Here is a 26,902-nt window from a genome sequence, read left to right on the forward strand (position 1 = left end):
TGTTTAACCAGTTGGCTAGAATCACATTCCATTTCCCTTACTACCCTTTGCTAGCCTGAGAACTTTGAGACTGCACTGCCACAGACGATAGGGGGGTGATGGGATGAAATGTTATCTGACGTTATGGTTATGACGTTCTGTCTGTCATCTGTATTTCCTGCTATGACCTTGTTTTATCTGATGTGAACATGTTTTTTTCCGACAGTACAGGGATCAATTTTCATCAAATCAATGACTAAAGATCGACATGTTTTTGATTGTTATTCTGGTACATACTATACAATACTGTGTTTGTCTGCTCTGCTAACTCTCACCAACTGGAAGGGTTAGAGGTAAACAGGATTTTCCCACACCTAACCCTTCTTCATTTCCTCGTTGTCTTTCTGCAGGGTGACATCCAGCAGCTGCTGATTGTGGCTGATCCTAAAGCAGCTTATGACTACTGTGAACACTACAGCCCCGACTGTGAAACTCCCCACGGGCACTCCCTGCAGGCCCAGCAGCCCGAGGACGAGGTCAGTATGCTGAGGGCCACAGGATGGGATGGGCGGGGGGGTGGCCCACTATGGGGGTCCCAGTTTCAGGTCCCCAGTGTGAAAAAGTGCACCTGGACCCATTCTGGCACTGCCAGCTCTTGAGGTCCTAATGGGACCCTATGCAGCAAATCATGATCCTAGATCCTAGACACACAGGACATACAAAGACTCACTAGTCCGTCTTAGAGCATCATTAGATGTGTCAATGAATTGCCGTGTTTCTATAGTATTTACTTCCTTTACCTTTAACGTCAATAAAGGAAGGAGCGAGGGGATTGAAGTCTCCTCCAGCCATGAGGGTCTTATCTCAGTACAACACCTAATGAACTTTTCAGAACACTCTTGAGGTACTTGCTCTTGAATTTCCTTACAGGTATTTTTTCTTTGAATTGTACCACAGTGGAAATGATTTAAATGCCACGAGGTCTGTGTCCACTTTGGCGAGGAGAGTTCTATGGCTCGTTCATCTAATGCGTTTCACAGATCCACCGTAGCACCAGAGCCAAACCGCAGGGACAGAACACAGAACACAGCCATCCACGTGCCTTAACACTGTCCTGTAAAGCGATACATGACATCTGTGTTATCCACAGATAAATACATGAGTCATTAATACACCTATTAAAAACACTTAGAAACCCACAGTAGAACAATAGGGGAGACCACAGGAGAGGGAGGGACACCTCTCTAACAGTCTGCTGACAGTACATATTAATGACCCCCCCAGTCTCCTTGAGGGTCCAGTATTTACTCAGAGTGCCTTGCTCTTGGTGTCTTGTCTGAGCGGTGCCAGGATGTAAATCTGCCGACTCGCCTGGACGGGATTCTCCATGTGGCCTCTCTCTCTCTCTCTCTCTCTCTCTCTCTCTCTCTCTTTCTCTGTCTCCCCCCCCTCTCTCTCTTTCTTTGTCTCCCCCCTCTCTCTCTCTCTGTCTCCTCTCTCTCTCTCTCTCTCTCTCTCTGTCTGTCTCTCTCTCTCTCTCTCTCTCTCTCTCTCTCTCTCTCTCTCTCTCTCTCTCTCTCTCTCTGTCTCTCTCTCTATTTTCTCTCTCTTCTATGAGCCCATGGAAGACATCTCATCAGTCCCATTGTCAGCTATGCAGCTGGATGGGGCCTAACCCTGATTCATCTGTGAAGGATGCAATTATTTTAACCCCATGTCAAACAGTCAAGTTAAACCTCTGACTGTTTGATATACAATGCTATCAAAACAATGAGTTTCATCAGATAATGTAAAATGTAATGTATATTCAGTACACAATTTACTCCAAATGTATATGTCAGTATACGTAGCTCGTCATTGATTACGCACTTGAACATGTTCAGTCTTCCCACCTATAACTACCAGGATGAGGAGAGAGTTTTACTGCCTCTGTTAATTTAATAAATCCCTTCTCCACTTTCCACTTCCTCTGAGTCATATGATAGTGTTTTATTATGTTCACTGGGGATGCTGTTAACGAGAGCATGCCAGACACACGTGCAGCTCCTCATTGTAACCACATATAACCACAGGGAAATAAAGGGAAATCAAAACTATCAGGAAGTTACACGTTCAGTAAATCCCACTCTTTAATCTACTCTGCTTCAGATGTAGGTGCTATAGGATGGAATTGAAACCGCTGCTATGACGGCAAAGCTCCATTAACCAAGCCCTGCCATATTACATGCAGCTGGTGTTGTTCTCATGGCTTTCCCTGATGTACACCTCCGCTTTTTAATAGCTTTTGCACACCCCACCTGTTTATACATCTGTAGCTCTCACGTGGTTTCCATCATTTGCTGTTCTTAGTGGTTATTTCCATGTTTGGAGCGTTAGCCATCCTTTTAAAGATCAATGGCCAACTGATGCTTAACCCTAACCTTGCCGTGCATTTTTATTGTTTAAGAGCTAGCTATCGCTCCTAAATGATATTACTATAATAGCAAAGTATTGTCTCATGCTGTGCAGCTACACATCAGCTTTGTAAACAAGCGTTAGCCATGGATTTTCATTGGCAGAAAAGCTACACAGCATATCGTTGGAGACAATATTTTGATGACTTACAATATGCCACGCTAATTATTACATTGTACAATATTATTCATCTTTTTTTTGTGAATAATGCAATCTAATGAATGTAACTTGTGACAGTTTTAATTCATAATATGTCCACAACGGACATGTAATATGTATATCATATTTTTTCGGACAAAAAGGAGTTCTCTGTTATGCTAATGCTAATGCTAACATGCTAATCCTAACATCTCTCCCTCTCCCCCTTCAGTACACTACTGCTGATGACTTAGATTACACTCAGTTCTATGATTACTCTGAAGTAGAAGGAGAGACAGAGAATGTTCCAACAGACGAGTATGAGGCGGGTAGTGACCCTCAGGTAAATGAAATACTGAAAAGACATTTATTTGTCCTGTGGTGTCTTAATGTCAGTTAATGTGCCCTCCCTCCCTTTCCGAACTCTCTGGTTGACTGTTCTAATGTATGCCTTGATGTGTCAATCAAACTTGTATTCATAGCTCCAAGACCCGCCCTCTGCTCTCACACGGCGAATGCCAGCTTTGAATGTTTGTCTTATGTTCAGTTTGTAGCTCAGGTTGAAAACATATCCCACAATTTCTGGTGTCATTGTTTATTTTCAACCCCAGCTCTTCAACTTCTCAATGTTGTTATGTGTTGTCTTGTTCTTCTATCACCATAACCTTCTTCCAGAGAAAGAAACGTAGTGTCTACGTGAAAAAGAAGAGGACCCGAAAGTCCCTTAAGTCTAAGCCCCTAAAGTTCCAGGCCTCTAAAAAATCTGCAGCTAAAAAGTTAGCGGTCGCTAAGAAGAAGAGACAGATGAATGGCTATCATGGCTATCAAGCTACCGCGCCGGAACTACACCGATACAGAGTATTAGGGGTAACAGTACCAGTGAAGAAACATCAGATCACATCCAGATCTTTCCTCTGACGTTTTCTGGGGAAAATCTGTGATGCTAGACTGAAAGCTATACCTAACCCCCCCCCCCCCCCCCCCCCCCTCCTACACTGCCTCTCTAGACCCAGCAAAGTTGTAGCCAGCTGGAAAGGCCCAAGCGAATAACACCTTGTGTTGTGCTCGTTCTGTTTTAACCCGCTTCTATGTTCTTCTTCTTCTTCTTCTTCTTCTTTCCTTTTCGATGTGACACAACTTCAGCTAAACAATGTAGACGGAGAATACACTGAGTATACTGACAGTGAGCTTGACTACGGAACTGTAGAGGGTACTCAAACTCAGTCTCCCATTGCCACCAGTGGACCAAACGAGGTAACTTTTTACATTTCATATTTCGTTTTTTATTTACTTGTTACTATAAGAAAGAGCAGTTTTGGGGAAGTAAAAGAAACCAGGAAGACGTATTACCAAAGGAAGTATCTGGTATGAAATGACAAAGACAAAACAATTCAAATGTAATTGTTCTGTTTTGAACATTGTGTTTTTTTGTCGGATAGAGGATAAGCATTAGAAAGCTATAACAATATATCATTACTGGCTTTATTCAATCTACTTAGTACTATCCACTGACCTGTAAGTCTATTTTGCATCCTATAATGTAGCCTCGGTGGATTGCCATGTAAATAATGTGTAGCTTTCTGTTGTTTAATTCAATTCTGGCTAAGGCTGCAGTTTCATGCGTATCTAATATGTATCTATGTATGTATGCTTGTATGTATGTATGTATGTATGTATGTATGTATGTATGTATGTATGCATGCATGTATGTATGTATGCTTGTATGTATGTATGTATGTATGTATGTATGCATGTGCATTACACTTCATCAACAGTCATCTTACAGGATGCTGATTAATTGCTGGATAATTTTTGTACATTGAAATAATAATCGGTTATCTGCCTCCCTCAGTACAGATTGATCTATTAGATGGTAATGGTATTATAATGGTATTATAATGGTATTATAATGGTATTCCAAATACAGTATTTTGGCCATTTATATTATTCTGGTATAGTCACACTGCCAGTTATATGACAAGCAATAAGAACTATTTGTGAAATGAACTGTGTCACAGCTGAAAGGAGAAATAAGATAGGAATATATTTCCTGATCGTTTTTGATTAGAAGAAAATACATACTGTTTTCTTTAGTCTGTGTGGCTCTAAGACTTTGCTAGAGGCCTTTTGTGAAATAGAATCCCCCCAGGGTGTAAGTGAAGCAATATGTCGTCAGTTTAGAGGCCCAACAAAGGGATTCTCCATATACACTGCAGCACAGTCTTCGTTCAGAGGCATCACAAACCAAAAGAATCTTAAATCCAATCGTCAAAGTCACATTTGGTGTTTACTTCATGGACAAAATGTACCTTTTACTTTTAGGAGTGGTGTACTTTTCTGTATGAGATTGATGGTACAGTAGGTAGGTGAAACGATTTGATTTGCAGCCTTACCCATGATTGACAGTATGCAATGGCCAATCATAAAAGGGCAAATTTCTCTCTGTGGAGAACCAAGCCCCTCCTTCTAGCCATCAAGTTTCTGCTGAGTTAAACATGGGGTTTGTGTTCTGTCTCCAGTGAGATATGGGTGTCACAGCAATCACCTCTGCTCAGCCGTAGATGGCCAGCCCGCTGCGCAGCTTTTGATGAATAGTTCTCCCAATCGCACCAATAGAACTATGATCAACCAAGCAGAGGAATCTTCACAGCCGATTATGATACTTGTTGCACTGTGTTACGGCAGTAGCAATATGTTCCACATGGATGTGATTTCACTGGGTTATCTTGCCCTTGATTGCATATCATTTAAATTGACCATAGGGTAAAATGGAGTAAGCTGGGCCCACTGGATCACCTTTCCTCCCGTTCTCCCCTACATGCCAAAATCTGGTTCTCCCTCACTAAATTTAGTCTGATATTATCAGCTCAGATACCTGTGTCATGACATCCATTTTGTTGGCTTCCTTAGCGAAATCCACAACGATCACTCGTTATGACAGTGCTGTTGAGTGGTTGTTGAGCTTTGCCAAATGCAGAGTATGTCATAAATAATACAGTCACATGATAAACATTTGGTATCTATCCACATCATCTAGTAAATGTAGTATCAAATCCCTGGTACACTTATGTACTCTGCATTGAACATCAAATCCCTGGTACACTTATGTTCTCTGCATTGAACATCAGATCCCTGGTACTCTTATGTACTCTGCATTGAACATCAAATCCCTGGTACACTCATGTACTCTGCATTGAACATCAAATCCCTGGTACACTTATGTACTCCGCATTGACCATCAAATCCCTGGTACACATATGTACTCTGCATTTTTGCACATTGCTATATTGTAGATTGACCATTTATGAAATATGCTTGTAGTGTCATTTCAGATTTACTTCATCTATTTCAGTCTTTTTTCACCATTGTACATATATTGATATGCTGATGGTATGTATTATGTTTGTGCAAAAAAGACTGAAATAACCTAAAGGCTGAAATAACCTAAAGACTGAAATAACCTAAAGACTGAAACAACCTAAAGACTGAAATAACCTAAAGACTGAAATAACCTAAAGACTGAAACAACCTAAAGACTGAAATAACCTAAAGACTGAAATAACCTAGACTGAAATAACCTAGACTGAAACAACCTAAAGACTGAAACAACCTAAAGACTGAAATAACCTAAAGACTGAAATAACCTAAAGACTGAAATAACCTAAAGACTGAAATAACCTAGACTGAAATAACCTAGACTGAAACAACCTAAAGACTGAAACAACCTAAAGACTGAAATAACCTAAAGACTGAAATAACCTAAAGACTGAAACAACCTAAAGACTGAAATAACCTAAAGACTGAAATAACCTAAAGATTGAAATAACCTAAAGACTGAAACAACCTAAAGACTGAAACAACCTAAAGACTGAAATAACCTAAAGACTGAAATAACCTAGACTGAAACAACCTAAAGACTGAAACAACCTAAAGACTGAAATAACCTAAAGACTGAAATAACCTAGACTGAAATAACCTAACGACTGAAACAACCTAAAGACTGAAATAACCTAAAGACTGAAATAACCTAAAGACTGAAATAAACTAAAGACTGAAATAACCTAAAGACTGAAATAAACTAAAGACTGAAACAACCTAAAGACTGAAATAACCTAAAGACTGAAATAACCTAAAGTCTGTCTTAGACCTGACTGATTGATGTAAATTCGATCATCTAAATTGATAATGCTTTTTTTTTAAGTCATCAAGGTAACACTTTATTTGTCCCTTCTTGTTTTAGGCCTGAAGTCATTACTGGACGATGATAATATCTGTTGCATGACACACGTACAGTGCATCAACATTACGGAGTAACAGACACCAGTTTGTTTCACTGTAAGAGACTAGTCCTCAACGTAATGACTTGCAGAGTAACCGTATATGGCTAGACAATAATTGCACACTATCATAAAGTTAAATCAATATCTCACCAACAAAACATCTAGATTTCCACAAGGGTAAATGGGACTTAAATAAGGTGTTACCACATTACCATAGTCTTCTCCATGGATCACCCTGCTCGTTTCATTTTGACCTGCTAAGGCTTTACATAGACAGTAGTCTCCTCTACCTACCTATGACTGCTTGACTAACAACCCTGTTCCCTCCGTTGCTCACCCATCCACCTCCCTCATCCCCTCAACGCTCCGCTGCTTGGGTAACATAAGGCTGTCGAGGAGGAGATTGTTGCTGGTGACTATGTTGTCACTGGAGCCGCCCCACTGAGTCAGGAGCCCACCGGTGCCCCCGAGGCTGGCCTGGACAGTGTGGACCCCGGAGTGGACGAGTATGACTTTAAGGAATATGACCTAGGGGGGGTGTTGGACAATAAGCAGTATGAGTATGGGGTGTATGATGAGTATGGAAATGTGGCCGCTGAGCTACCCAACCACATGGATACTGTTGAAGAAGAGGTGGGGCTGGGGGTTCCCGCGGAAACGGAGGAATTCACCCAGACTGCAGTAAGTATGGCACCCCTTGCCCCCCGACTGAGGGGTGTGTGCATGAACCAGGGGTGTGCGCCGTGGGGCCCCAACCCGGCCCACGGGCTGTGGTTATGGAAATCACAACTCTCTCCCTTCAGAAGCATTGTGGCTCTAGTTTGTCTTGGCATGGGGAGTTTGTCTGTCATTGTCATGCTGTTTGTGTGTGTGGAGGCTGTGTTAGCTTGAATCATACACCTCACCTTCCTTCCCAGTCTGTGAATGCGTTTGTCTGCCTGCGCTGTCCCACTGTCTGGATGGGCTAGACATTTTAGGGGTTGGTCCGATAGGGAGAAGGAAAGTGCATGACACTTTTAGGTAGCAGCTTGCCTTCGACTTAACTTCAACACAGCCTAGGTCTGAGGGAACGGCAATTACCCCCTACCACAGAGCCAACTGTATGTCTTTACACACACACACACACACACACACACACACACACACACACACACACACAAACACACACACACACACACACACACACACACACACACACACACACACACACACACACACACACACACACACACATAACCTCTTCTACCCACTCTCAGCTCACACACACCCTGCTTAGACCCTGCCGAGTTCACCAACTAAACAGACACCAAGTACAGAAACGAAACGGGCTTCTTACTGAGCAGTATGTGTGACTAGCTCAGTGGAGAACACAAAATTGTAGAATCCACCGCCCAAACTACCTACCACAGAAGTAAATAACCATAAGACAGTGAATTCTACCACTTCCTCTCCACATTTCCATTTTGAGTTATGTCTGTTTTAATGTCTTCGAGACAGGAAATCATAGAGCCCATGGCCGTTAGTGTCTGAGACCGTCAGGCCGAAGCTCTCATGGCAGGAGACTTCTACTCAGTATACTTGCCTTGTCACTCATGTTATATGTTAAAACCAAGTCATTGGTGTTGATTCCCTGTATGTTTCCTCCAGTCATCCTAACACACGGTCCCATGTGATCCATATGAATGCAATGACACTGCTTTCCATTTCACGCATGTTGATCCATCCTCCTTTATTGAGACTAACATGTTCTACCTGCTTCTGTCTTTCTCTCTCTCTGCTCTTCATTCCTTCATTACTGTAGTTGTTGACTAGCTCATCACACATCACTCTATTAAATCGGGTGTGTCCATATAAGAATATGATACTGGATTGACACGATTGTTACACTTTTGTCCTTAGCATTATACTCTAGTAACAAATATCATATTCCTATACGCCGCACGTCGATAAGATCATGTTCTTTGCTCGTGGAATTGCCTCTTTCATTCTTCTCACCCCATCATTCCGCCCAACCCCGCTTGTCATTGATCCAGTGACTGTAGCTCCATATGACGAAGCTCATACAGGTGTCCTCCCTATCTTCACAGGTGGCTGGTGGTGGGGAGAAAGGAGAGAAGGGCGAACCCGCTGTGATCGAACCTGTAAGACCCTAAACACAACACTGACGGTGTTGAGGGAATACGTGTACCCAAACAAATTGTGTCATACAGGAAGTTGAAATAACTGTTTGGTTATTAATGAATGTGCTCCTCCATGCTGTGTAGTGCTGTGTAGTGCTGTGTAAGTGCTGTGGTAATTGCTGCCCCATGTTTGTGTTTCTCCTTGCTGTCCCGTTTATTAATTCATGTTGTCTGTCCATCACTTCTAGGGCATGCTGATTGAAGGACCTCCTGGACCTGCAGGCCCAGCTGTGAGTAACACATATCTATTCATCCTAAGGCTATGGGAACGTCCATAATGATCCCCTGTTCCCTTTATAGTGTACTACTTTTGACCAGGGCAATAGGGCTCTGGTTTAATGTAGTGAACTATGGTGTCATTTAGGATGTCAAAAGAATGGGACAGATCTTTACTCAAACCTCAATGAAAATGTTCTATTAAGTAGCACACTGTACATGATTTGTGAGTCAGCCTCAATGTATAGGGATCTATCTCAATTCAGGATTCGGGCTTATGTAACAACATTGCCGTGCCTTGTTTTGACTGGGTTGTGTTTCTGTAGGGTCTACCAGGCCCCTCAGGTCTGCATGGACCCCCTGGTGTTGCTGGAGATCCTGGTGACAGGGTGAGTCTCTGTTCCTGTATACTCCTCGTTCTATCTTAATCTCTCTCTCTCTCTCTCTCTCTCTCTCTCTCTCTCTCTCTCTCTCTCTCTCTCTATATATATATATATATATATATATATATATATATATATATATATATATATATATATATATATATCTATTTCACACTCTCTGGCTCTATTTCTTTCTTTCTATCCCTCCCTCTCTCTCGCTCTCTTTTTAATTCTCACTCTCGCGCTCTCTCTCTGTGTAAGCATGTGTGAATGTGTGTGTTTATGCTACCTCTGGGAGAAAGAAAGTGCAGAGGGAGAGATGGAGAGGAAGAAAGATGGAGGAGTGAAGTGGGGAATTCCCATGTCAGGTCTGTCGTCAACTGTGTTGCTTCCTGGGGCTCAGTCAGGAAGCAACACAGTAGTTTTACAAGGGAGGTTTGTTTCCCTTGTCTTGTCATGGTCAATCTGTGTGGTCCCGTCACATAGGACGGTCTCCATCTGAGGGCAGTTTAAGTCAACTAGTGGTTGTAGTTTTTATGTTTGACAATGACTACAAACGGTCTACAGTGAAATTACTGTAGAATATATACACACATTAACAGAGACTGAAGAGACAGTTGAAAAACATTAAATTAGAGAGAGGGAGAGAGAGGGAGAGAGAGCGGGGGATGAAATAGCAAGGGAGAAGAGGGAAGGCATGTGCAGCTGGATGGAGAACTAGGGAGACAGAGAGAGATGAAAGGATGACTGTAGGGTGGAGAGGAGGGGAAACCCACAGATGGTTAAAGTCTTGTTTTCATTAGCTCCAACAGTACAGCCGATTCCATGTATAAAGTCATCATATTGTGTTTTCAGGGCCTGTATAAATGATCTCAGAGTAGGATTGCTGATCTAGAATCAGCTTTGCCTTTTAGATCCTAATGAATATGATTACATGGACAAGGGGGACCTGGTCATAGATCAGCACTTCTACTCTGAGATGCTTTAATGAGTGTTATAGCCTGTTATAGACAGACACTCGTAATCAGCATTAAGCTGTGGCAGAATACTTAGAAATGGCTTCCTTTCTTAACACACCACAGACTGACGGTTAAGGCACTTGGTTAAGGTCACAACACTTTGATTTCCTCAATTCCTACAGAACCAGATGATTTGGAATAGTAAGATAAAGTTACGTGCTCAGACCAGCTATTAGTGAACATTGTAATCAACCGTATAAAATTAACATAAAATCATTTTAAAAAATTGTTTTGTTTTTCTTGGAATGGCTACAATCGATCACACACACACACACACACACACACACACACACATGCACGCGCACACGCACACGCACGCACACACACACACACACACACACACACACACACACACACACACACACACACACACACACACACACACACACACACACAGCCAGGCACGCAAGTGGCTATTGGTTTTGGAGAGAGGACAGAGCCATGGCTCACAGAGAGGCCAGGTTATTCTGGTTGTGTGAGGAGGGAATGGAGAGGCATGCTAATGTTGCCAACCGTCCCTGGGCAAACACACCTCTGCCATTTACTGTGTGTGTTTGTGTTGGCCTATCCCTATGTGTGTGTATAGTTATATTTACAGCTCAACATGATCATTTCATATTGATGCATACTCATTTTGCCTAATAATCACAATTCCTGAACCAAAGAGGATTCGTATTCAGATTATGTTCTACTCTGCCCCTGAGCAGGGCGTAATACCATACACCTCTAACCAACCTCCCTAAAACACCTCACATAACTAGACTAAGTACACACTTGCCATGTGTACCATAAATTAGTACTTCTTTGTCCAGCTGCAAATGTCCTTCCACCCAACGTGACACCACTCTGTGGTCAGTGTAAGTGAAGGAAATGGGTCAGGCCGAAAGGACAGGATAATCACCTGGGCTGCTGTAGAGTCCTCTGCTCTGATACTTTACTCAAGTACATATGGTAAAGTAGTTATTACAGTACATTCCTAGATATTCCAGCTGAGTACAGTCACTTCCAGCCACCTGGTAGTGAGGCTATTCTCCTCTCCTCTCCTTATCTTTCTGTTGTTGTAATGATGGATGGATGAGAATGATGAGGATGATCTTATTTTCCATTTGAGTGGTGAACATAGGGTGTATGTTTCTCTGCCCCTCCCTCCCTCCCTCCCTCCCTCCCTCCCTCCCTCCCTCCCTCCCTCCCTCCCTCCCTCCCTCCCTCCCTCCCTCCCTCTCTCTTTCCCTCTCTCTCTCCCTTCTCTCTCCCCCTCCCCCCCCCCTCTCTGGGCATGTTCTAGCATGGCATCTTTCCATCCTGATGGTTGTTCATTCAGATTTATCACCTCCTCTCTGTGACTCCTTTTCCAAGGGTCCCGCAGGGCGGGCTGGTCTGGCAGGAGCTGACGGTTTACCAGGTCCTCCTGGTACCATGCTGATGCTGCCAGTAAGTACCAGACCTGACATACAATCCAACAAACACTAATATCTACCAGTATTTAAATGTATTGGCAACTGTAAAGCACTTTACGACAACTGCTGATGTAAAAAGGTCAAAAATAAATGCATTGATTGATTGTCTTGCTTGATCATGATCCATATGTTGTCTTTCTTGGTGCATATCCTTGATTGATATTTAGATGTTCGTTGTTTTGTAAGGCCTGTGTTTCTCTGTGTGACAGTTCCGTTTTGGAGGGGACGGAGAGAAGGGACCCGTGGTGTCTGCTCAGGAGGCCCAAGCCCAGGCCATCCTATCCCAGGCTAGAGTGAGTACACCAGGGCCGTAATTGGCCAAAGAGGGCCGAATGCCATGGCTGCAGCAGGCCGAAGGGGGCCAAAGCAGGCCTAACAGTACACCAGGGCTGAAGTGGGCCAAAGGAGGCCAAGCGGCTCCAGTGTAGCCTTTGAGGGGGTAAAACTGGCGCAGCTATCTCTCTTGAAATTAAAACATTTTTTTATTAAAAAGAGAACCTCATTGGCATTTCAGCTATCTTGCTCGTTATAAGTGTGTGTCTTCTCACAGCTGTGGTTCATGGTAAGGGGGGAGTGGAGTGGTGGGGGGCCCTGAGAGAGGTGCTGAGCAGGCCACAGGCAGGACCACAGCCTGTTTGGACAGATGCAGGAGGCATTTAAAAATACTACAGGAGTTCATGACCCACGGGTGGGCCATCCCAACAGACCAACAGGTGACTGAGGAAAGAGAGAGAGAGAAGGAAAGGATTGGGTCTTGTACAAGTGTAGGCCATTGCGTCATCATGTTTCACTTACGGTAAACCCATGACACCACAGAGGAAGAGCAGTAGTGGGCTATAAGAGAGTGTTTGAGTTAGGTTGTTAGGATGTCTGTGGGGCGCTGTGGCATATGTAGGGTGTCTCGTTCTGACTGGTGATTTGTCATCCCTTCCCTTCTCCACCCCCCTCCACCCTCCCGCCATCTACCCCACAGCTCGCCATGAGAGGTCCCTCAGGTCCAATGGGTCTCACAGGAAGATCCGGTCCAGTGGTAATTTTCAGTTCTTCCACCCGTCATAACACACACAGCCAAACACGTCCCTCTTGCTAAGTCTTTCCACCTCATGTAAGGAATGGTGAACACAGGTCATCGACTGCCCTGTCAGAAACCTACCAAGTATTATGTTACAATTCACCGCTATTTTTCATCCTTCCTATGAGCTATTAACCAGCTATATAGGTCCCTGAGTGGAGATGAAACATGAACCAGATTAGAGGGTTGAAGCTTCTTTTTATAATTCTAGTGCATTTCCCTTTGTGTTCATTTGATAGGTCTACCTTAGGGTTTCCCCTTTAAAACCACAAAGTTCATGATAGTTCTTAAAACTTGGCTGTAATTATTAAATCACTAGTTGGGAATGTTTCAGTCGTGGAGACCGGTAAGGTGCTTCAAAAGTTCTACCTAGCCCTGCAATAGAACCCCACCATTTTAGACTTAAGTATATGCCCCAAAAAAACTCAATTCAGTTCTAGAGCCCCAAAAGGAAATTCACATATATTATATATATTTTGTTTTTGTCATACACATTCATCTCTGTTGAATAATACATGTTTGGTGCTGACTAGATAGCTGACACATGGAGATGTTCAAGATGTAACCTGATTTAAGATACTCACACATTTAGTCATCCTATCTAAATCCTTTTAAAAACAGATGAAGATGAAGAGTTATTACTTTGCCTGGAATATAATTCTATACAATGGTTTTGTAACATTGTTTTGATAAACCTTTCTTTTTTTCTTCAATACATGTCAATTAATCTGTTCAAACAACACAAGAGGCATCAACTAACAGCTAAATGTCGCCATCTGCTGTTTCCTTGTGTGAAACACATATTCACCTTACTGGCTGTGTGGAGTTATGATCAAGCCATAAGACTGACTTAAGGTTTGTGTCCATGTTTCTCACTGGTCCATCTCTATCTCAGGGTGTTCCTGGTTCTGCTGGACTTAAAGGTGATAGTGGAGATCCTGGTCCTCAGGTGAGAGGATAAACATATACCTGTAGACTACCCATACCTCACTACAGTTACCCATACCTCACTACAGTTACCCATACCTCACTACAGTTACCCATACCTCACTACAGTTACCTATACCTCACTACAGTTACCCATACCTCACTACAGTTACCCATACCTCACTACAGTTACCCATACATCACTACAGTTACCTATACCTCACTAAAGTTACCCATACCTCACTACAGTTACCAGTACCTCACTACAGTTACCCATACCTCACTACAGTTACCCATACCTCACTACAGTTACCCATACATCACTACAGTTACCCATACCTCACTACAGTTACCTATACCTCACTAAAGTTACCCATACCTCACTACAGTTACCAGTACCTCACTACAGTTACCCATACCTCACTACAGTTACCCATACCTCACTACAGTTACCCATACATCACTACAGTTACCCATACCTCACTACAGTTACCCATACCTCACTACAGTTACCCATACCTCACTACAGTTACCTATACCTCACTAAAGTTACCCATACCTCACTACAGTTACCCATACCTCACTACAGTTACCCATACCTCACTACAGTTACTAATACCTCACTACAGTTACCAGTACCTCACTACAGTTACCAGTACCTCACTACAGTTACCAGTACCTCACTACAGTTACCAGTACCTCTCTACATTTACCAATACCTCACTACAGTTACCAGTACCTCACTACAGTTACCAGTACCTCTCTACATTTACCAATACCTCACTACAGTTACCCATACCTCACTACAGTTACCCATACCTCACTACAGTTACCCATACCTCACTACAGTTACCCATACCTCACTACAGTTACCAGTACCTCACTACAGTTACCAGTACCTCACTACAGTTACCAGTACCTCTTTACATTTACCAACACCTCACTACAGTTACCAGTACCTCACTACAGTTACCAGTACCTCTCTACATTTACCAATACCTCACTACAGTTACCCATACCTCACTACAGTTACTAATACCTCACTACAGTTACCCATACCTCACTACAGTTACCAATACCTCAATACAGTTACCCATACCTCACCACAGTTACCAATACCTCTTTACAATTACCTATACCTCACTACAGTATCCCAAACCTCACTAGAGTTACCATTACCTCACTCCAGTTACCAGTACCTCACTACAGTTACCAATACCTCACTACAGTTACCAGTACCTCCCTACAGTTACCAGTACCTCTCTACATTTACGAATACCTCACTACAGTTACCAGTACCTCACTACAGTTACCAGTACCTCACTACAGTTGTCAGTACCTCACTACATTTACCAATACCTCACTACATCACTTGTTATTCACAGGGCCCCAGGGGAGTCCAAGGGTCTGCAGGACAAATAGGCAAATCTGGCAAGAGGGTAAGTGAACTGAGTGACCCTCATCTAGCGCTTGTGTGTGTGTGTGTGTGTGTGTGTGTGTGTGTGTGTGTGTGTGTGTGTGTGTGTGTGTGTGTGTGTGTGTGTGTGTGTGTGTGTGTGTGTGTGTGTGCCGTGTGAGATCTGAGAGGTTTCAAAAACAGATGAATGAATGAATCAAAAACAGATGTCTGATATGTGCTAAAATCCAGTTAAAATGACCAAAAAAGACAACCTGGCAGTGGACACATAATTGTCTGTAGCTGTATTTCCAGGTAGATGTCATGGCCTGATTGGTCTTGATGCTACCATGTTCAGCCTATCTCTTTCTCTCTCTCTCTCTCTCTTGTAGGGTCGTGGCGGAGCCGATGGGGCCCGAGGAATGCCTGGAGAGTCAGGCTCTAAGGTACACGAGGACCTCGGTCTACTAGTCACTTTTCCCTAGTCACTTGTCTCTGTCAAGTGTGACTGCTCTGTTTTGATCACAATACTGTGTTGTAAACCTATGCAGGATGATGTCTGTGTCGTCTTTGGACTCTGTGGTCATTGTCACATTGTTTCTCCACAGGGTGACAGAGGCTTTGATGGCCTTCCCGGTCTGCCTGGTGAGAAGGGACACAGGGTGAGTATAGTAACGTCACCACAAAGTCACAAGCTCCTGCATGTTCACCTCTTCCTTAATGGGAATACAGATGTAGGATCTTGATTTGATCACCCTGGTACAGGACAACTAAAACTGTATTTGAGGTTTAAAAAGGCTTTTGAAGTTTGACATTTTCCGAAAAAATGTATCACCCCCTACAAAAATGTCCATGAATTATAATCCACATAACAATGAAAATGTATTTTTGCTGCAGGATTATTTTCCTGCTGTAGCAAACTGCCTCAAATTAAGATCCTACATCTGTACCTTAGGCAGTTGAGAGCCTGCATACTATCTCAGGGAAATGACCCATGAAGCAGACATCAAATGATCAGGATCTCCCTGTTCTCTCCCTCTACAAAACATGACTTTCAGTACCTTTACTGGTTCACTTCGATTGAGGGTCTGATTTGAAGTCACCTTCGCTCTTCAACCCGTCCGTCCACCCGCTTGAACAAATAGTGAAAGAGAGAGAATATGGGTCGTGGTATGGCCAACGACACAGTATGTTCCAAAAACACGGGTCTTTTACGTCTAGTATTATCACTCATTCCAGAGGATCTGAGGTAAATTACAGTGAGATTTAGTACAGCAGGTGATCAAGGGGATACATACTGGTTGACTATCATTGAACAATAGACTAGTGTTGGTCTGAGAAACAAATGGCCTTGGACGTTTATAGGCTTATGGGTAAAAACACTGTTGCCCTATTTGATAAAACCAAATTGGCTTAACACAAAATGCCAACGCTATTAGACTCTGAACAGGGGATTTTGGAAATACCAGGGTTTTTTGGAAGTTATAAAACGTCTTTGACATTTTTGGTGACGTTAGCTTGTGGGTGTTACTACTGAATAATCTGTCTTGAGTTTTTGTGTGTGCGATATTGTACAATCAGCTAAGTCCTTCATTCAGGAAATGAAATGCTGAATGATATATATTTATTGTATTATTGTAGAGCTAATCTGAATGGCTTTGAAGTGGTCATTTAAAAATCACTAAATAAAGTTAGCATTATTTAGACTTTAGTCGGACCAATAGCTTGGACACATTGATCCTCTTATATCGATCTCTTCCATAGAGTTACTCACCAGACACATAGCCAGGCAGCATGTTGAAGATCTCGGTCATGCTACAATGATACACGTGCATATACAGAACTCCCAGTGCCAGTCCTGTTCTGTACTGTCTGCTTGAAGGGCACTTAGAAGAGGCAAGCCACACAAGTCCCCCACCAGGCTAAATAGGAGCTTGGGCTGCAGAGAGGTAGAGAAACAGAGAGAAGGGACAGAGACGAGGACAGATATTAGGAGGCCTCAGATATTTCCAGCCTGGGCGTGCGGTTCCTAATCCTGGCCTGGGTAACATCAAGGTAACAACAGAGTCAGTCAGCCAGTCAGCCAGTCAGCCAGTCAGCCAGCCAGCCAGCCAGCACAGCCAGTCTGAAGTAAATAAGAGGTTGTGAGCGGCTTCAAGTCTACAGCTGGCCTGGCCCAATCCTCTTTTATAATAATAATAGCACACATCTCTCTCTCTCTCTCTCTCTCTCTCTCTCTCTCTCTCTCTCTCTCTCTCTCTCTCTCTCTCTCTCTCTCTCTCTCTCTCTTTCTCCCCCTCTATACCCCCCTCTCTCCCATAGGGGGAGACAGGACCACTGGGACCACCTGGAGCCCCTGGAGAGGATGGACAGAGAGTGAGTATCCTCTCCCCCTTCATCATCCTCCCACTCCTCTTCTTCATTTACATCCCTCCGTCCTTACTGTGTAAACTAACTGTTTTTCCTCTCTGTGCAGGGCGAGGATGGAGAGATCGGGCCAAGGGGATTGGCTGGAGAGAGTGTAAGAAAGCGTCCACTGAATTGCTATTAGGTTTGATAAATAGGACTCTACAGTGTAACAACGGTATTGGAGTAATACAAGTATTCAACCACCCTGTTATGACCTACTATCTCCTCTGGTTGACAGCTCGACTACTTCTGTATCAGTTATTTCATGTATGAATCATATTAGTCCGTTAGGGTGCAGTGTTTTCTTAATGGAGCATTTGTTCCACAGATGACTTAAACATTGTTTTCTGTGACCCAGAGACAGTAGAGAAAGCGAGACATCCCACCCCCTCATTTTTTCTGATGGGGGGGCTCTGGTCTACTTATTGGGTGCCCCAGACTGAGACGTCTCAAACGCAAATGTTATCTGGTCTAGGCGGGGTGGAACTAGTGAGGCAAGTGGAGAAGGGACAATAGGTAGACCATAGGCAGCGGTTCTCTATCTCACTGGAGCATTCCAGATACAGTATCATGAAGGAACTGTGAGCTCACGGGGGAAAGCAGGCTCAGGTGAAAGAGGGAATGCCCCCAGACAGGAACATTTAATATTTTTTACAAGGGTAAATGGCTTGAGTGAACTATTTTCATTTATTCCACCATCTTTGTGTGATCCTGAAACTCTTTTCTTTTTTCTCTCTCTCTCTCTCTCTCTCTCTCTCTCTCTCTCTCTCTCTCTCTCTCTCTCTCTCTAGGGTCCTAGAGGTCTGCTTGGGCCCCGCGGTCCACCCGGTCCCACTGGACAGCCTGTAAGTAGTACTTAACACATACTTTCCTATGATAGAGTTATCACTGTGGTACCTCCTATATATCACAACACTGAATAAGAAGTTCCTACTCATCTGAATGTTTGTGTTCCCACAGGGTGTAGCTGGAGTGGACGGGCCACACGGTCCCAAAGGAAACATGGTATGAACACTCATAACGTTATCTCACACAGATGCTAAACTAAAACACCCACTCTGATGGAACCAGAAGTGGTTTATATAGTGTTTGTATAAGCCTGACCAATACGTTATTTGTCACCAGCGAGGAGTGTAGTCTACTACAGTGTGTCAGTGTTTAGATAGGTTGTTTGGGCTAGGTTCTAACGCTATTTTAACCTTCCAAATGACTGCCCGCTGGGGCCTCTCCCTGAGGCACATCGGAGTAGGGTGATATTGCCCCTAAGCACTGATCTAGGTCAGTTTTCCAAGCTAACCTTCTAATGGCTAATGCTAGGATTTGGGAAAGGGACTTCAACAACAGCAATCCTACAGTTCAGAGTAGCAACCGACTGCACGTTAGTTGTTTGTTTGGTCCAGAAATCAGTGTATACAACAGTTCAACTATATCTCTACTATTTAAACCAGATGCACTTTGTGGCTTCGGCTGATGTAAACCGGGCTTTATAAATCAATTTGATTGATTGATTGATTTTTCTTCGGTCCCAAACGTATTGAGAGTAGACCCTCAAATATCTCCTCAAACGTCTCCATCTTCTAAGTAAAATATAGAAATATACTTCAAATCAAATTGTTTTTTGTCACACGCACCAAATACAACCTTAAGTGTTAAATAAAAAATGTAGAAGCAAGAAATAAAAATAAAAGTAACAAATAATTTAAGAGCAGCAGTAAAATAACAGTATATGGCGAGGCCATATACAAGGTGTACAGATACAGAGTCAATGTGCATGGGCACCGGTTCCTTCACATAAGGACTGCTGTGCCCTGCTCTGCTCTTAGCTCATTGTCATGTTAGATTGATCGTATCTGTCTGTCTTTGTTTAGGGACCTCAAGGAGAGCCAGGACCTCCGGGTCAGCAGGGGATCCCAGGGACACAAGTGAGTATCCCAGATATTACAGACATTACAGACATTACAAACATTACAGACATGATAATATCCCAGACATTACAGACATTACAGACATGATAATATCCCAGACATTACAGACATTACAGACATGATAATATCCCAGACATTACAGACATTACAGACATGGTAGTATCCCAGACATGACAGACATTACAGACATGATAATATCCCAGACATTACAGACATTACAGACATGATAATATCCCAGACATTACAGACATTACAGACATGGTAGTATCCCAGACATGACAGACATTACAGACATGATAGTATCCCAGACATTAAAGACATTACAGACATGATAGTATCCCAGATATTACAGATATTACAGACATGATAGTATCCCAGACATTACAGACATGATAGTATCCCAGACATTAAAGACATTACAGACATGATAATATCCCAGACATTAAAGACATTACAGACATGATAATATCCCAGATATTACAGACATGATAATATCCCAGACATTAAAGACATGATAATATCCCAGACATTACAGACATGATAATATCCCAGACATTAAAGACATTACAGACATGATAATATCCCAGACATTATAGACATGATAATATCCCAGACATTACAGACATGATAATATCCCAGATATTACAGACATGATAATATCCCAGACATTACAGACATGATAATATCCCAGACATTACAGACATGATAATATCCCAGACATTAAAGACATTACAGACCGGATAATATCCCAGACATTACAGACATGGTAATATCCCAGACATTAAAGACATTACAGACCGGATAATATCCCAGACATTACAGACATGATAATATCCCAGACATTAAAGACATTACAGACCGGATAATATCCCAGACATTACAGACATGATAGTATCCCAGACATTAAAGACATGATAGTATCCCAGATATTACAGACATTACAGACATTACAGACATGATAGTATCCCAGACATTACAGGCGTTACAGACATGATAGTATCCCAGATATTACAGACATTACAGACATTACAGACATGATAGTATCCCAGACATTACAGGCGTTACAGACATGATAGTATCCCAGACATTACAGACATTACAGACATGATAATATCCCAGACATTACAGACATTACAGACATGATAATATCCCAGATATTAAAGACATTACAGACATGATAATATCCCAGACATTACAGACATTACAGACATGATAGTATCCCAGATATTACAGACATTACAGACATGATAGTATACCAGATACTACAGACATTACAGACATTACAGACATCATAGTATCCCAGATATTACAGACAGTACAGACATTACAGACACAATAGTATCCCAGACATTACAGACATTACAGACATGATAATAGCCCAGACATTACAGACATTACAGACATGATAGTATCCCAGACATTACAGACATTACAGACATGATAGTATCTCAGATATTACAGACATTACAGACATTACAGACATGTTAGTATCCCATAAATTACAGACATGACAGTATCCCAGACATTACAGACATGATAGTATCCCAGACATTACAGACATATTAGTATCCCAGACATTACAGACATGATTATATCCCAGACATTACAGACATAATAGTATCCCAGACATTATAGACATGATAATATCCCAGACATGACAGACATTACAGACATGATTATATCCCAGACATTACAGACATTATAGACATAATAATATCCCAGACATTATAGACATGATAATATCCCAGACATTACAGACATGATTATATCCCAGACATTACAGACATGATAATATCCCAGACATTACAGACATGATAATATCCCAGACATTACAGACATGATAATATCCCAGACATTACAGACATGATAGTATCCCAGACATTACAGACATAATAGTATCCCAGACATTACAGACATGATAGTATCCCAGACATTACAGACATATTAGTATCCCAGACATTACAGACATGATTATATCCCAGACATTACAGACATGATTATATCCCAGACATTACAGACATGATAGTATCCCAGACATGACAGACATTACAGACATGATTATATCCCAGACATTACAGACATGATAATATCCCAGACATTACAGACATGATAATATCCCAGACATTACAGACATGATAATATCCCAGACATTACAGACATGATAATATCCCAGACATTACAGACATGATAATATCCCAGACATTACAGACATGATAATATCCCAGACATTACAGACATGATAGTATCCCAGACATGACAGACATTACAGACATAATAGTATCCCAGACATTACAGACATGATTATATTCCAGACATTACAGACATGATAGTATCCCAGACATGACAGACATTACAGACATGATAATATCCCAGACATTACAGACATGATTATATCCCAGACATTACAGACATGATTAAATCCCAGACATTACAGACATGATAGTATCCCAGACATGACAGGCATTACAGACATGATTATATCCCAGACATTACAGACATGATAATATCCCAGACATTACAGACACGATAGTATCCCAGACATGACAGACATTACAGACATGGTAGTATCCCAGACATGACAGACATTACAGACATGATAGTATCCCAGACATTACAGACATTACAGACATGATAGTATCCCAGATATTACAGACATTACAGACATGATAGTATCCCAGACATGACAGACATTACAGACATGAATATATCCCAGATATGACAGACATTACAGGCATGATAGTATCCCAGACATTACAGACATTACAGACATGATAGTATCCCAGACATTACAGACATGATAGTATCCCAGACATTACAGACATGATAGTATCCCAGACATTACAGACATGATAGTATCCCAGATATTACAGACATTACAGACATGATAGTATCCCAGACATGACAGACATTACAGACATGAATATATCCCAGATATGACAGACATTACAGGCATGATAGTATCCCAGACATTACAGACATTACAGACATGATAGTATCCCAGACATTACAGACATGATAGTATCCCAGACATTACAGACATGATAGTATCCCAGACATTACAGACATGATAGTATCCCAGATATTACAGACATTACAGACACTACAGACATGATAATATCCCAGATATTACAGACATTACAGACACTACAGACATGATAATATCCCAGATATTACAGACATTACAGACATTACAGACATGATAGTATCCCAGACATTACAGACATTACAGACATGATAGTATCCCAGCCATTACAGACACTACATACATGATAATATCCCAGATATTACAGGCATTACACACATTACAGACATGATAGTATCCCAGACATTACAGGCATTACAGACATGATAGTATCCCAGACATTACAGACATTACAGACACTACAGACATGATAGTATCCCAGACATTACAGACATTACAGACATGATAGTATCCCAGACATTACAGACATGATAGTATCCCAGATATATACACATTACAGACATGATAGTATCCCAGACATTACAGACATTACATACATGATAGTATCCCAGATTTTACAGACATTACAGACATGATAGTATCTCAGAAATTACAGACATTACAGACATGTTAGTATCCCAGCTATTACAGACATTACAGACATGATAGTATCCCAGATATTACAGACATGATAGTATCCCAGATATTACAAACATGATAGTATCCCAGATATTACAGACATTACAGACATGATAGTATCTCAGATATTACAGACATTACAGACATTACAGACATGTTAGTGTCTCAGCTATTACATACATTAAAGACATGGTAGTGTCCCAGATATTACAGGCATGATAGTATCCCATACATTACAGACATTACAGGCATGACAGTATCCCAGACATTACAGACATAATAGTATCCCAGACATTACAGACATTATAGTATCCCAGACATTACAGACATGATAGTATTACAGACATTACAGACATGATAGTATCCCAGACATTACAGACATAATAGTATCCCAGACATTACAGACATTACAGACATGATTATATCCCAGACATTACAGACATGATAATATCCCAGACATTACAGACATGATAATATCCCAGACATTACAGACATGATTATATCCCAGACATTACAGGTGTGATAGTATCCCAGACATGACAGACATTACAGACATGATTATATCCCAGACATTACAGACATTATAATATCCCAGACATTACAGACATGATAGTATCCCAGACATGACAGACATTACAGACATGATAGTATCCCAGACATGACAGACATTACAGACATGATAGTATTCCAGACATGACAGACATCCTAGACAGTAACACAGACATTGTCACATTCAATATCACAGACATCACAGACCATACATACAATAGTGTCACGGACATTACAGACAATAGTGTCACAGACATTAAAAGACAATATCACGGTCTTCACAGACCAAATATATGCATATAAACGTACAAATGTAAAAAAAAAAAGGGTTGATGTTGCTATTGACTCTCAGTACCCACATTAATCATTCGTTTTTATATGTGTGTGTAATGTCTAAAAAATTGTTGGATTTTTTTGTTAGATAATATTCTCAAGGTAATGCGGTATTAAATCAGGAGCTTACGGAAATATACTGCTTTCTGATGATTATTTACATCACATTTTGGGATTAGTTGAATTCTGCCTCTATCCTCTTCTGTTTCCCCCCTCCTCTCCTCCCTTCCTCTACCCATCCCCACTTCCTCTCCCCCTCTCTCTCCCTGGAGGTAAAGAGAGCACAAACAGAGAGATTTTCTTGGAATATTTTCCTGGGTTTTCTGGGGGGGGGTTGAGGGAAGCTGTGAAAGCATCTCATTCATGTCTGTGGAATGCCTGCAGAGAGAGACACACCTGTAGGAGCAAGCTCCCCGAGCTGCAGCACAGCCTCAGATTACTCTCTCTGCCACACACAAACACACACACACACATTCACACTCACGTGGGCACAAATACACACACACGCGTGCATGCACACGCTCAAGAATGAATACAGTCTCACCATTCTTGCCCTTGCATGTCCGTTAGCACCTTCTGCTGAGTCCCCAACCCCCCTCCATGACCCCAGCTAGCCTGTGTGTGTGTGTGTGTGTGTGTGTGTGTGTGTGTGTGTGTGTGTGTGTGTGTGTGTGTGTGTGTGTGTGTGTGTGTGTGTGTGTGTGTGTGTGTGTGTGTGTGTGTGTGGGTCGCTGCAATGGCAACAAATTCTGAAACTGTCGGTCTGCTTCTGTCCTGCAGGGTCTTCCTGGTCCTCAAGGTCCCATCGGACCGCCTGGTGAAAAAGTAAGTTGAAGCGCTGCTCTTCACTCCCCTGTCAACAGAATTGACCTGAAAGGGCCGTGGGTCATACAGGGTCACACAAAGTCTAAAAGTGTGTGATCTGTTGGATGTAAACGTTGTGTGCTTATTTACCATAGTCCTGCACTGAAGGGTTTTCAATGCACTGAATGTAAGCCCCTTTATACAAGTGTCTACACAAAACGTCAAAGATTGCACCTAGTAGCTGATCTGTCACAGATCCAAATTATTTTCAGATGCGTGTTGTGTTTCTCAGAGGTGAACTGACTATGTCCCGGAGGTCGTTATAAAGTGTTGTTTTGACCTTTGACCCATGCTGTGTTTTTCTCTCCTTCTGTCTCTGTTTACAGGGACCTCAGGGCAGGTCGGGGTTGGCTGGTTTACCCGGGTCAGATGGACCTCCTGTACGTGCTATTCTGTCATTCTGTTTACACCTCTCGCTGAGTCTCACACTCCTTCCCTCCTGTCAGACTATTCGCTCATCCATTGCCCTCAGACAAGCCACAAGTACCTGTGACAGGCAACACACCGTTGAGAAGCAGTATAACTCGGCGAGATTTATATTGTGATGGTGGAATGAAATGTTGACTGCCATCGTTTGCTTTAACATAGCAGCCCACAGCCCACAAGTGCCACTACACATACAGTAGAGGAAGATATACATACCGAACACTGTAGTATATACAGCAGGATTAGCTTGCCCCAGGGACTTTGGACATTTACATTGACATTTGAGTTATTCAGCAGATGCTCTTATTCAGAGCGACTTACACTTAGTCATTAAAGGGAGATTTATGATGACCGCGATAATTAGTTTGCTAGCAAACTAGATTTGGTTGAACGATCTCATGTGCTGTCACACAAAATGAGGAAGTGAAGCAAAATGTAGCGTGCCCCAAACATCTCTCCCTTCCACGACAACTACCATCCGTTAAGCCACAACACTGACCAATTATCCTGTCTGTTACTCTCTCCCAACTTCATGTGATATGATATATTCTATTGACTTGAACATTAGAGAGGGCTGAAACTTCCACATAAATACATAAAAACATGGAATGAATGGAGAATAACACCAGATTATACACCTGGCTCGCCCCTCACACAAAAAAAAGTTCCCGAGTTAATATCAGGCAAGTCAGAATGCATTTTGTTTCACGGCCTGTACTAGTATCTCCCTCTCCCTCAGTGGTCTGTTAGCCTGGCTCTATCTGTTGCAGTGTGTACCAGGGAGAGGCTGGGAAGCTGAGAGGGAGGCAGCCTGAAGCCGACCGATTTATAGCCTCCTGCACTCCGACGTGTTTAATTAGTGCCAGGTGTGCAAGTAAAAAGGTCTGGCTGGTGTAAAGTAAGCAGTCAGTCAGTCAGACAGTAAGACTGAGCCTAGACCTAATCTCTGTTAAAGCTTCCGTCACTCATCAGTTTACACAACCGCCGCGACCAGACGGGCAGGCCGCTGTCGTACACTAACACTGAGGCCTTCTAGAACTTTCTGATGCACCGAGCTATTCCATAGAATCAAACTAGAACTTTTTTTGATGTGTGTGTGTTGCATAAAATCAAACTCTGGTGTTCATTGCTTGAGTGAGAGCTACCAACTTAGAGGGCGCATCCATACGAGATTGAAGTACAGTATCTAAGTCATTTGTGTTCGTTCTTCTCTTACAGGGTCATCCTGGTAAAGAGGGCCCACCTGGTGAGAAGGGAGCTTTAGTAAGTACAATTAACATTTACATTTTAGTAG

General features: G+C 42.2%; 1 protein-coding gene across 5 annotated transcripts in view; it reads left to right on the top strand.

Moving 5' to 3' along the window:
* The window catches only part of LOC139420362 (collagen, type XI, alpha 1a), an 87,269-nt gene that overhangs the window by 24,495 nt on the left and 35,872 nt on the right, over positions 1-26,902 (top strand). The window contains exons 5-26 of one of the 5 annotated variants that reach the window (XM_071170379.1): positions 390-515; positions 2,804-2,914; positions 3,715-3,825; positions 7,239-7,532; positions 8,939-8,992; positions 9,220-9,261; positions 9,574-9,636; positions 12,006-12,080; positions 12,316-12,399; positions 13,080-13,136; positions 14,074-14,127; positions 15,491-15,544; positions 15,894-15,947; positions 16,110-16,163; positions 17,824-17,877; positions 17,978-18,022; positions 18,702-18,755; positions 18,871-18,915; positions 19,779-19,832; positions 25,099-25,143; positions 25,509-25,562; positions 26,827-26,871. In XM_071170379.1, the coding sequence (XP_071026480.1) occupies positions 390-515; positions 2,804-2,914; positions 3,715-3,825; positions 7,239-7,532; positions 8,939-8,992; positions 9,220-9,261; positions 9,574-9,636; positions 12,006-12,080; positions 12,316-12,399; positions 13,080-13,136; positions 14,074-14,127; positions 15,491-15,544; positions 15,894-15,947; positions 16,110-16,163; positions 17,824-17,877; positions 17,978-18,022; positions 18,702-18,755; positions 18,871-18,915; positions 19,779-19,832; positions 25,099-25,143; positions 25,509-25,562; positions 26,827-26,871 (1,629 nt within the window). Of the gene's footprint in view, positions 1-389; positions 516-2,803; positions 2,915-3,246; positions 3,439-3,714; positions 3,826-7,238; positions 7,533-8,938; positions 8,993-9,219; positions 9,262-9,573; positions 9,637-12,005; positions 12,081-12,315; positions 12,400-13,079; positions 13,137-14,073; positions 14,128-15,490; positions 15,545-15,893; positions 15,948-16,109; positions 16,164-17,823; positions 17,878-17,977; positions 18,023-18,701; positions 18,756-18,870; positions 18,916-19,778; positions 19,833-25,098; positions 25,144-25,508; positions 25,563-26,826; positions 26,872-26,902 lie in introns of all 5 variants that reach the window. The other 4 variants (XM_071170381.1, XM_071170382.1, XM_071170380.1 and 1 more) reach the window with 4 other exon arrangements.

Source organism: Oncorhynchus clarkii, chromosome 11 (genome assembly GCF_045791955.1).
Source record: "Oncorhynchus clarkii lewisi isolate Uvic-CL-2024 chromosome 11, UVic_Ocla_1.0, whole genome shotgun sequence".
In the NCBI taxonomy this organism is placed as follows: Eukaryota; Metazoa; Chordata; class Actinopteri; order Salmoniformes; family Salmonidae; genus Oncorhynchus; species Oncorhynchus clarkii.